General features: G+C 38.8%; 1 protein-coding gene across 1 annotated transcript in view; it reads right to left on the bottom strand.

The window, feature by feature from the left end:
• Positions 1 to 13178, bottom strand: part of PDHX (pyruvate dehydrogenase complex component X) — a 48784-nt gene extending 35606 nt beyond the window's left edge. The window contains exons 1-3 of the mRNA XM_083838442.1: positions 13028 to 13178; positions 5362 to 5445; positions 785 to 885 (exon numbers count right to left, since the gene is read on the bottom strand). Of these exons, the coding sequence (XP_083694568.1) occupies positions 785 to 885; positions 5362 to 5445; positions 13028 to 13154 (312 nt within the window). The 5' untranslated portion in view covers positions 13155 to 13178. The remainder of the gene's footprint in view (positions 1 to 784; positions 886 to 5361; positions 5446 to 13027) is intronic.
• Positions 13179 to 13193: the final 15 nt, after the last annotated feature.

The raw sequence follows: 13193 nt of genomic DNA on the forward strand, positions 1-13193 counted from the left end.
TCTATTGCACATATAGGACAAAACAATTTCTCAAAAGTTCTTATTCAAAACTCTTCCAAGTCACTGTTACTGTGTAGCTATTGTGCATGGAGGGGAAAAATATCTACTATACTCCACCAGCACGAAAATTAGATAGTTTTGAAATTTTCAAGTAGTAAGCAGTTTGGGAAAGAAATGCATAAGAAACGGGAAAGGGAGAAAAATTTTGGTCCTCCCAAGCAAACCACATGGTTGGATTCTTTTGAGTGTAAAGAATGAAGCCTCTAATTTATCCATGGTATCCATTTAGAATGAGGCAGAGACTAGACTATAAGCACCAGGCAAATGATGCTTATAAAAAACTGTGGTTTGCAAGAAAGATTATGTTACAGCTTTATTAAACATTTCACACACAGGAACAACAGAAGATCACTACTGTATTCTTGGTTAAAGCACCACCCAAAACTACATATTCCAACTGACTGTCACTTTTTTCTCTAAGAAAGAGGAGTCAAACTGCAATGTTTCACAGGTGTAACTCATAAGGAACAAAAGATACAAATTAATACAACTCAATTGGACTAACTGAAAATCTCTCTCTAGATATGTCTAGAAATTACAAATACAAGTGGTCTGGTATACGTACTGATATAAATAGAGCAATTATTTCTCACTAGGAATGCAAATAAGTGCATTATACTAAGAGCTGAGCAGACTGAAAGCTGTCTAAACTAGTTTTTGAGGCACTATGCTAAACAACAGTCTCAAGAGAAATTGTAACATCCTACTCAGACAGAATTCCTACCAGTATTTTTGCCAATACGCCATCATCACTTGATTCCATGGTAACCACCGCTTTGTCTGTTTCAATTTCACACAATGCATCTCCAGCATTCACCATTTCACCTGCAAAATATAACAGAACTTAAGAATACTTAGACTAAACTTTATTTCAGAACTATTTAACCATGGAAGACAGACACTTAAGCATATAATACAGGCACTTTACATTCTTAAATATATTCTATAGCTAGCAGATTCCCCATCACGATTTATTGTGATATATTGTATCTTGCAATTCCAAATATGAACACTAAAATTTAGAGACAGAAACTGCAGCAGCAGAACATTAACATATCCATTAAATTCCAAATAGCATTGTTTATAGCAGGCTTTCCAAAAGGAAGTACACACACACACAAAATGAAATTTATTTGCACAAGACCATCAATTAGTAGCACTGGCACAAATACAATCCTCAGCCTTCCATTTTCATTGCTAGCCATAAGCCTAAGCATGATGTTTAAACCTGTAATTATTAAGATAATGGTCTTAGTCAGCAGCGTCTGTAACTAAGTATTACGGTTCCATAGTTTGTACCAATATTATCAAAGATTTAAGAAAAAATCTCAGGTACTTGAATCTTTTTGGCAAGCTTATCTGCAGGCTTGCTTCCTCAATCTCATACAATCAAAAAAGGTCTTATAGAAATGCATTTACTTTGTGAAATAAAAATATGCACAAATGTTAGAATCTGCTTTTGCAACATTACAGAAATCCAAGTAGAATAATTTTGAAGTCTACCCTTCCCCTGCTTTTCAAGTATACCTATAACTGCGGGCACAAAATTACAATGGGTCTGGAATCCTTCAACACACCAATACTGACCAGATGGCCTACATTAAAACTGAAATTACACTGAAGAACTTTGAGGTAGTTGAACGCTTTGGCCTCCAACAAAATATGATACTTTTCCTTATAGAGCACTGAAAAATGGGGTCAATATGTACAAGTCTAACGTGTACAGATGTTAATATTTCCCCAGTACCAGAACTGCTGCAACATTATTATCTAAGCACTTAATTCTTTCTGCTACTGATGCTTAAGCATCAGAAAGAAAAAAACAAAAACAACAACAACAACAAAAAACTTGTGCAGGTTACAACCTGTATTTAGGTAGATGATACATTTTTTAAATTTTATTATTAAATTGTTGCCTGTTTCAAAACTACCTCAATTAGAAAGGAAAAATAAAGCATTATGATTCTTGTGATCTCTGCAGTAACAAACAATAAAAGCATTCAAAGCTCAACCAATTACATAGTTTCAGGAGTTGTAAAAATTCCTATTGTGGAACTTGGCAGGGGAGGTCACAAAGTAGCACCTGATTATTTAATTTAATAGTCTAATTGCCGCGCCGCAGTTTGTGATAACTAGAGCATAAACAGTCTACACAGGAAACTAAATTTCCAGGCTTTATATCTGTGGCTTAATCCCATTGGATCATTAATTCAAGTGGCCTATATATCCTCAGATCATTAGGTAAGTACTTCATAGATGTTAAGAAACCAAATTGTTGGGCAAATTGTGCAATCTGCAAAGCTAACATAAGCAAGCAGAAAGGAACTTAATTCCGTATCTTATTCTCTTCTCCCAGCCTGTAATCAATCTGTAAATGTTCTGCACCTTTAAAAAGGAATCTTGCTATTGTAGGCTGCTTAGCACTAACTCTAACTGTGCCAGCTAGGCAAAACAAATTTCATGTGATTGTCCCTTACAACTTATCTCTTACTAACTTAGTAGTAACTTAGTATCTAACTTAGATACTTGGGGCTTTTCACAGAAAGGTGAGGATTCCCTTACACAGGGAAGACAAGAGGAGGGATCTTCAGGGAAATGGGCAAACCACTTTTCCATTACTTTTTGTTTTGTTTTCCCTTCCCTAGTCCCAGTAAATACTGCAGACAAGCAGTGGTCAAAAATTTGGAAGGAAACTGTTCATATGCAATTTCAAGAACAATTTATAGCAGCCTTCAACATTTCACGTGTTTCAGTATCTTAGTGCTATAGAAGGAATCATAGTTATTTTCAGTAGACTGCAAAATTTGTGATCACTCCTAAATAGCGCCCACTTTGATGTCAATTACAAATCAGCTTTCCAGCAGAGATGATTGGAATGAACAGCTTTGCAAAATATATCTGTTTTTGTGCTTTCTAATGAGAAAGCAGTGTTTCCAACAGAAGTTGCCTGAATGGTACTCTCTGAGATTATATATAATGCACTTGAAAAAACCTTTTATACCGCTGTCCCCCCCCCCCTTTTTTTTTTTTTAAATTTAAGTGATTAATTTCTTACAGCTAGACTGAATGATTAGTATTCCTACTGAAGCTGAGTTTCCTTCTTGGAAATCATATCCAATTGGCATTCAATAGCCTGCATCCTCCATTCAGTTACTTGCAGAGAAGTATCCAAAACACAAGGTACAAACTGCATTCCTTGGTACTCTTTGCAAATCAAATCAAAGTTGACTGAGCTTAGACACTGAACTCCCTGGAGGTGACGTCTCATAAGAAGGCCAAGTTACACTGCATTGGGAAACTGCTAGCACTGCTGCCTGGTCTGTTTCCTGCCCATGATAACAAGAGGGTTTTAGTCTCCAGGGCTGTTAATCTATCATCTTTCATCAACATTAAATTCATACATAATAAATACAAGTTTTTAGAAACATAGTTTTGTTTTTAAGTGAAGGACTTTATTACCCACAGGAATCAACATAAAACTGCATTAACAATGAGAGAGAAAGACTAAAGCTGTCAATTAAATTCAGCATTTTTCCTTCTGCTGTACTGAAATCATCTGCCCATCCTGTGAAACTGTAAAATGAAAACATTTGATACTCAAACAAAGAGCAGAAAAATGATCGAGTAGTATTCTACTGACCCCTGCTGGTTATAGTGGAAAATAACACTTGATATGCAATCACCAGCCTTCTGTCAATTGCTTGACAATATTTATTTTCTCAGATATGAGATTATCAAACATTTATATTCATTTTTTGTATTCACTTTTTAATGTTATTTTGTTTATTTTCCAGACTTCCAGAGGGGAAAAAAAAAGTTCGTTGGCACTTCTGTGACCATAGTTAGTTCCTAACAAGACAATATCCTATACTTAGATTTGGTCTTGCTTTGAAATGGCACATATAACAATGAAAATCCTGAAATAGCTTCTCAAACTCCAACCATCGATTAAGTATTAATTCTAATTTAGTTAAAATACTTTTATTTTCCTTTTGCATTGTGTTTGGAATGCAGCAGGAAGAAAAATCACTGTATATCAGTTACATCCTAGGACCAGTTTATGAGGAAAACCGATTCATCCACGTTTTATGGACAAACTATCATATTCTTCCTCGTAAAGTCTTCAGAAATTCTTACCAGAAGCAAAACATCATGTCCATTACTAGAGAATCTCTGAGCTATAATGCTGCCATCTGTCTACCTCCCAAAACGTATTCAAAACAGATACAAGCAAAGTACTCCAGTAAGACAGCGATGGAGGATGTACGAACACTTAAAAGGCTAGCCAAAAGAAAGAAAGGACTTAGAACAGTCAAAGCGGATGTTTTGGTCAAATGGTGCCCGTCGAAGCTAATGGACTACGACAAGTGCTTTACTCCAAATGTGCCCGCTTCTTCCGTAAAACCAAAAATGTCTGAGGACAAGATCTCTACAGTCATCTAAAACTTCACAGTGCACCCTATACAAATGGACAACTGCCACCTGGAATCCAAAACTACGAAGTTCAATTTTAATATTACACTGGAGAAGGAGGAAGGGTAGGAAGAGATGAAGAAGTTTTTACTGACAGAACAGGGACTGCTGATCTTTTTGCCACTTAAATACGACCTATGTGAAGAAAAAACGTACACTCAGACTAGTTATCTAGCTACTCCCACATATTTTAACAGAAGCCTATTACTTTTCAGTTGTTAGACCACTAAGATCCCTAGATGACAAGTTTTATTTTGGGGGGGAGGGTTGGGGATTGTTGATTTTTTTTTGTGCACGTGACATATTTCTCCATTTGGAGAGCAGGCTATGAAACAAATTTAGCTTTTCCTGTCAGTTTTAATTGTTAAACAAAAAGTTAGATGTTAAAAAACTCCTAAAAAGCAGCTATAAAAAAACATGCACCTTTTAAGTTATTTCATCACCCACCAGAATAATCAAACAGAAACCCTCCCTAAAGTCAAGGGTTCTCAGGCTTCTAAAGTAACTGTCTGTCAAAACAACATCTGGAGTTAAAAGAGAAAACAGCAACAACAACAACAAAAAAAAGGCACACAACTTACACCCTGGAATAACCTAATGGAAAATTTTCAATATATGGTCAAAGCAACCTTTTAGAAGACAACTAAAGGAAAAATGTTTAAAGACAACAATTCTAAAGAGTGGGTATTGTTCAAGAAGAAAGCAACCACATACCAAACGTTTTGCTTCAAAATACTAAGGTACAACCTGAAAGAACGATCTTATTCTTATAGAATATATAGCTGAAGAATTACAGCTGTGGACCTAAGGGGGAAAAAAAAGTCTCACCTTCCTTTTTTAACCATTTCACAATGTTTCCTTCTTCCATTGTAGGAGAAAGGGCAGGCATGAGAACCTTAATTGCAGGCGTACCTGTAAAACAAGAATATTATTATTTAGACTAGATACTTTTCCAGTACAATTATTTTCTCAGTAAATTGCTTAACTCAAATGAAACTACAAATGAATGGATCTGAAGAACAATTGAACAAAATATTCACTACGATGCTCTTTTTCTAGAATGTACATACAAGCACGCACTGTAAACGTACTCCCAAGAGCACCAAGGGAAGCAAAGCACAAAGCACTAAATCTGTCTGTTACACAGAGAAGAGCCAACTTGAATATGAAGCCATAAAAATATAAAGCTTTAAATAAATTGAACCCTGTCTTAAGTAAAAATATGATATAGACACTTTAGGTCTGATGAAGGCGACTTCAGACGCTCATGCTGCTTCAGCTTTGAAGCAATTAGTTTTTAAGGAAAAAAAAGTTTCTTAGTTTTAAGAAACTTCTCCTAGGACTAAGACTTCGTGCATTATTAAAAATAGACACTAGTATTTCAAGTAGCCTTCAGTTCAGCTTGACCTACTGAACAATGCTTTGGTGGATGGAAGTGAAGCACAGTTATAAGACTTTTGTCCAACAGAAATGTAAACAGAAAAAAATTTACGGCTCACTTAGAGCTCCAACTATGTGGGTGTTACCATGCATCGAATGAAAATGCAACAACAAAATATAAACATACACTAGAAGAATAATCAGCTATCACGAAGCTGTGAATTTTCTTCCTCACATAAATGTCACAAAATTCTAAAGCTGAGCCACTAATACCCTCTGCTTCGTGCATACCAGAGGCATAGCTACTAAGCCAAACTGGGTTTCTTTTTTTTTTTTTTTTTGGTGTTTCTACATGTGGCCCTGCATATGCTTAGTTCTGCCCCATCAGAGCTTCTCTGAGCAAAACCTTGGCTAAAATGCCATGCCATAGCGTCTCATTCACTCCAGGACACACAGGCAAACAAAATGAGTCTCAAAGACAAGTGAGCAGGGAAGGGAGTCCAAATGTAAGACTTGTCAGATATAAGCAAACCCAAAGGAAAGAAAAACACCAGGCACGCGAGTGTGCATGCACACCAGTCTCAATCCTGAAGAGAGGCCAAAACTCCTGCAGTCACAAGAAATTGGATGAGAGGCATTGGTAAGTTACCCGTTGGTGTACCCTGATGGGCTATGAAGGATTGGATACTTCATCCACCAATGCCTCAGTGGTATTCACCAGCATTTGTCTCTCTAGTTATGCAGTCTGATTACAAACATACGAGCACTGTACCTACAAAGCACCTCCTGTTCTATCTCAGACTGCCTCTCTATCCTCAGATTTCTAGCCATGGGCATGTGTGTGAGGACAGAGTGCGGTGGGAATGTACAGAACATATCTAGCCAACTATCAGAATCACTTCTGACTCTTAACCAAAGGCGAGAGACTTCTGACTTAATTATGACCCCTGCCTTAATGTTCAACGGCAATATTAAGGGCGTGCCAAGGCAAAGCATGTAATCCCATTCCCTGAAATTTAGAGTCCTGGATTCCAAGACGTTTCATCAATTTTCTCAAAATCTACCACAAACACTGTGTGTTCCTTCTCCTCTCCACTTCAGGCTTTGGAATTTTTTCCAGATGACAGATTAAAGCATATTTTTTAAATTAATAAAGCCCCCCTGATCCTAGTACTCTAGACAATGATGATCTGCCTCCTGCACTGATAAACGGTTCCAGCGTTTATTTATCCCTTTTGCTAGGAAACCATATCTACTTTGCAGTCTGAAATTGCCCAACTCCAAATTTCAGTGATCAGATCTTACGTCCGTTAAAAAACTTGAAAGATTTCTCATTCCAGAGATCTTTCACAGGTAAGTGTCTCTATACAGGGACCAGGTAAATTCTCAGCCTTTTCCTTCCTGTGACGAGCCAAACACAAAGATCTGCAGAATGCCACGTATTTAAGCAATAAAGACCCCAGCCTCCCTGGCCGTGACACATCCACGTACTCGGCACGGCCGGCCAGCAGATCACTGCCACGAGCCAGCCAGCTGAACCTTACCAGGGCACCCGAACACAGCTGGAGAAGCGGCCCTGCACAGCGCCGAGCTGCGTGACGCCCGCGTGGGACTGCGAGCGCAGGGCTCGTGCCACAGCCGACGCGGGGCCTGCCCAGCACGCCGCCTCCTGCCCTCTGATCCTGCGCGCCACGGGGGCATGCAGACGTCCAGCCTGTGACACCGGAGATACCCTGCTGACCTTCTGCGGAGAGTTACGAGGCCAAACAAATACACCTCTTTAGGTGCTATTTTGGAAGAGTAGTTTTCTAGTGCCTGGTCAATTTTTAAAGCCCTTTTTGAATTATTCTTATCAGAATTTGTATTAAGTTAAAGCATAGAAATAGACAAATAGGAAGAACACTGCATATAATGGCAAACACAATTCTGCTTCATATTCCCTTTTTCTCTGTACCCTGTCAGCAGCATTAAGGTTTATCAACAATAGGAAGCAGCAGCACATTTCTCCCAGTTCCTGTATTGCTTAAAACAGGAACAGCTTTAAAAACTTAGGAATGACCCCATTTTTTTCCCATTATCCAGAATAAAATGGGCAATGAAATAAAATCAGGGGTTTCAGCTAAAAGGCCAGAATGAAAACACTTCCATCCTTACTTCCAAGTCCTAAGAGTTACCATGGTTAAGATCTCAGAGAAGACAAAGATAAAAGGAAAACTTAAATTAATACACAATGTTTTAAGGGATTTAAAAGCATCCACCTCTGTCCTGTAATTAATTAATGTTAATATATCCAATAAATCTGCCCTTGCCTGTCTCACTGCTACAGGATTATGAAAGAATTAATTATTAAACTTGTAAAAGGTATTAAAACATAAATATTTCAGAGGTTAGGTAAAGTTAAAGACGTTACATAGTTTTTCCATTATTGCTGGACACAATGCATTTTTAAAATGCAAAATTGAAATATTGTATTGAAATATCTAATAACCTCAGCAGCCATTAATGACCTCGCCATTTTAAGAGGCACAGAGAGCAGAAAGTGAGCTATCTATTCCCCAAAGTCCCCAGGACATCAAAACAATCAGGGTCGCGCTCCCCAAAACTCTTGAACTGTGGAAATGAGCCCAGTGTATACATGGTTCATGTTTCCAGAAGACTGCATGAAGAAATACACATATTTCTTTCAGCTGTCTATTCCCAGGGTAATTTTCCTTTTCCAACTCAGCCCTAGAAATTGTTCCATTCTTTCTGTGATACTGAAACACTTGTCAGGGTTGCATTATTCATTACTGTAGTCCTTAGAAATGCGTCCAGACAATGTTCTGGGTAACACTGCTAGTCTTCATCTGAACTTCCTCCAAGAAGTTTTTTTTTTTTTTTTTTTTTAATGTTTCTTTTACAAGCTCTCATCTTGGACTAATACACATTAAAATGATCTACATTAACAATGTATATTATTCTGTGAATTCTTATCTGTGCTCATTTACCACATCATGTTTTATCTATGATTTTTTTTGTAACACTCTAAGTTAAAGCATGAGTTTACTTTTCTTTATGCTATGTACATTCACTGAAATACATTTATAGGTAACAGCAAGTAGAAAATACATTACTTGAAAATTTACATGATGTAAATAAATGCTTTCCATTTCATTTGTCTAACTTGATAAGTCAACTTTGATGATCAAATACAACAAACAAACAAAAAAAATTACTTTGAAGTCATATCCCACAAAAACCTAAGACTACCTAGAACTTGGACATCCTTCACTGAAAAAAATGAAAGCATTCCACATTTCTAATGAGAAAAATATATGTTTTTAAAGACAGCATGTCATACTTTTCATTTTAGTAAAGAGTTACTTGACCCATTCCCCACTATATGCTCCATACCATGGCATAAACCCAAAACTGAGCTACAAATCTGGGGTACTATAACATTTTCCCTTTCTTGTTATGAGCAGCTACAACAATCCATACAATCCCTTCTGGTCCTTTGAAGGAATCAAAAGACAAGATCCAGCAGCAAGCATATACGAAGTACTGGAAAACTAAACCAGAGACAAAGCAGAAGGAAGAATCCAAAAACTGAGGCATGCATTAAAATGCATCCTCTGAAAATGAGAAACTGTTGTGCCTCATTGCAATAATGGATAATGCAAATGAGGAGCAGCATTCAAACTGACTGTGCGAGGTGTACGACTCTGCCTTTAATAGTCACAAACAAATAAAAATTCTACCGTTATGGCTCTGCAAAAATATTTAGGAACCGTAATAACAAAACCTAAGTTTGTGAAAACTAATCCTATGCTCCACTTTCTTTGAAGATGTACTGCAACTTGCAGGGCCTATACTACTACTTGGAATGTAGCTGACCTTTTACTTCATAACAGAATTCTATATTTAGTATTCTGGGTATGAAATAGACACAGAGTGATGTGGGGATTCCAGGCTGGAAAAAAAACATCTGGCTGTAAAATTCTGTGCATTGTCAGTCAAGACTTAAAATGTATTGCAAAACAACTGTTGATGTTTTCTTTTGTACTGTTGAGATGTTTTCTTCTAGACCGTTCACCTGAAAGTTCAGCATACTGTTTAGATTACAAAACAATTTGCATATGGAAATATTTTGATCACCAAATGCATTCAAACCGAAAGAGTTATATAGACACATCACAGGTCAAAACTTAAAAGGAAAATACGAGTTTACTTGTAGTTGCTAGGTGTTAGCTCTTGAAATTTTTCCGTATCTTCCTACATGGACGTTGCATACATTTTTAAATCCATCTTACTGTCTGGGGTAATTTGGGGCCTTGGCCAGCCTGACCTAGTGGGTGACATCCCTGCCTATGGCAGGGGGGTTGGAGTTGGATGATTTTTAAGGTCCCTTCCAACTCGAGCCTTTCTATGACTCTGTGAAAAGGAATCACCGTATTCACATAGGGAATTGCACTGTACCATAAAAGCAGTCCTTATAAGCGCTCTAAAGTAAATATTGTTGCTCTTTCATTGCATGTAAACAGAAAGTTCTGGCAATTCACACAGTCCCATAAAGATGGGGCTCACTCAGTTAACAGAACATAGAGCTCCAAGCACATGAAAATTCTCAATTCCCAGTCTCCATCCACTAATTTTACTGCTATCAGTTTGAAGTGTTATCATTTACCATTTATCTCACTTTAAAAAATGAAGGAGGATCTAAAAAACTACAACAGAAAACCTTCACATAAATTGTAGCTACTGTTTTAAAGATAACCCTCTATGTAGCCAAGAGCATTTTTCTTGGTGATATATTTTAAGAATTATGTCAAATGTGGGCATGAGATTTCTGCCTCCTCCTCCTCCTCTCCTTGAAGAGATTTAATGCATCTTTACACTGTATATTTAATGAACTAAAGAGCAGACCAGTAGACCTCTGTAATAGGCTATTAGCCACAGCCTGAGAATCTTGGTGACAGTGAATTTTGTACTTAAACATATCCAACATAACTTTGGTTCATTGCCTTGTTTGACCTCCTTTGATATGGAAACAGTTACAGCTTTGTCAAAACAAACAAAATGATTTAACGCGCCCCAGTGGTGAGCTGTTTCACAACTTCCTAAGTAATACTCCCTAGTGACAACAGGTTTCAAAGATTTACTCCAACCTGACATAAATGATAAGATTAAGGAATACTAAAAAACTAACGCAAGAAAAGATTGACAGACCTCTAATATAAAGGTTCATTCTATTTTTCTTTCTATGAAGAAAGTACATCAGTGCTCTGGCCTTACACCAAGTCTACTGTGCAGCTCCACAAAGTTACTAGAGGGTCAACTATCTGTCCAAACCTAAGTAATTTATACCAATTTGCCACTATTTTGAAGCAGATCTAAACATTGGTAGTTCAGCTAATGTAATTAAAGACATCTGAAACCCTACGCATAGACACTGCTGGAATTTCACATTTTTCAGCTTATGGAGATGCACAGTGTGACCTAAGAGATAACGGAGGGTTAAACCAACAGCAGAAGTTATCCAATTTTTGCTCCCATCACCCTTTCCCCCCCCCCCCCCCTTGACCTCCCCTATAGGAGGGAGGTCATCCTGTGGCACATACTTCATATTCCACAGGCAGGAGGCAGATCATGCCCTTTAATACAAATAGATTAAAGCAACATTGTTCTACTCGCTGCAACATAATGCACTGGCAAGGCCTGCCAGCAGGACAAAAGAGAGATGTCACAAGGTATCACAGAGCCCTTGCCCCTAGCTGGACTACAGGGTTGCAATTACCAATTAAGAGGGAAAGAGCTATCCTATTGCTTTTAATAAAAATAAAGCTTTTATAAACAGATACTGCTTACAGGCAAATCCAAACCATCATCTAGTCTTTAGGCATATATTTAGACAAAAGGTATACAAAGACCAGGAATTAAATGTCAGAAAAACAACTAAAGAGAAACTGTTCTCCTTGATACCCCTCACTGTTTTCCAGAAAGGTGCCACACTACTGCACTGCCCAAGCCAAACTGCAGTGAGAAAGACCCCTGGTGTGACGCAGGAGCATGAGTGACATGCCATATACATAAGCATCTTGGTTCACTCCCACTGTCTCACTTACCCGCTAATAGCCAAAACATTATGGAGAACATCCCCAACGTTCACCTGCTTAAATGACACCTAACCTACCTGAACAGCCTGTCTCCTTCACCTAGTCCAGCCTTTGCCAACAGCTTTGTGCATTGACTTAGCTTTTCAGTGAAGGCTTAACCAAAAGAGCAGCGGCAATACCTGGTTTGCTCTTGGTACATTTCACTGTGTAACTGACTAACTCTTATTTCTCATACTAATTTACATACAGACGATTTCTTTGATACTTCTGCAAGACGAGAACTGCATCACCTTTACACCTTGACCTTCCCAAATTTGTTCCTACACGCTCACTCCCGGTAATTTCACCAGATTTCTGCTGCACGCTTTCTTGCTTTCTTTCCAAGGCGTAGATGAGTTACCTCTTTGAAATTGACCTGTACTTACATTTTCTTTCTTTCCTTTATCTGTCTGCCTGTTTCTATGTTTTGTGTAGTTCCATATCGTTTACAGCGAAGAATGAAAAGTATAAGTTTTCCTAAAAGTTTATTAGATAATGTTTTTTAAAAGTGTAGATGCCAAAGACTTGAATATTACTATCCTATATGTCCTACAAAGGAAAATATATGTGGACTCCTAGGAGAATTAGGATACAAGTTATTTATAAAAATGCATAAACTTGAGGTCTGTTGAGACAGTTACCAAATGTAACACTGACAATGTATACTGGAGAACTAGCAGCAAATTACAAAGGCGCATTCATCAGGATGGGACACCAAACCACCACAGGAACTGAGCATGGCAGCCCTCACCCGGCGCTGAGGCCAAGAATCCACCTTTGGAATTAAGAACAGCATTTCAGTATAAACCCTACGTTTGACTCCTAAACTCGCATTGAAAAACACAGAGCATCTGGTCACAGACAGGAGCAGCTCTTATCAGAAAGCTGCCGAAACGCGCTCGCTAACAGCTCGGCCCGGCCCGGCCCGGCCCCACCGGCCCGGCCCCGAGGCCGGCGGGCCGCCCGCAGCCAGCACTCACCGCGGCGCTGCCGGGAGCCGTGCAGCAGCCTCCAGCCCCCGCGGGCGGCGGCGGCGCCCAGGGCCGGCCGCCCGGCCAGCAGCAGCCTCAGCGCCCCGCCGCGGCTCCGCCACAAGGAGGCCGCCATCTTGCCTCGCCTCCCGCCCCGCCCCGCCCCGCCGCCGGG

Source organism: Anser anser (assembly GCF_964211835.1).
Source record: "Anser anser genome assembly, chromosome: 5".
NCBI lineage: Eukaryota > Metazoa > Chordata > Aves > Anseriformes > Anatidae > Anser > Anser anser.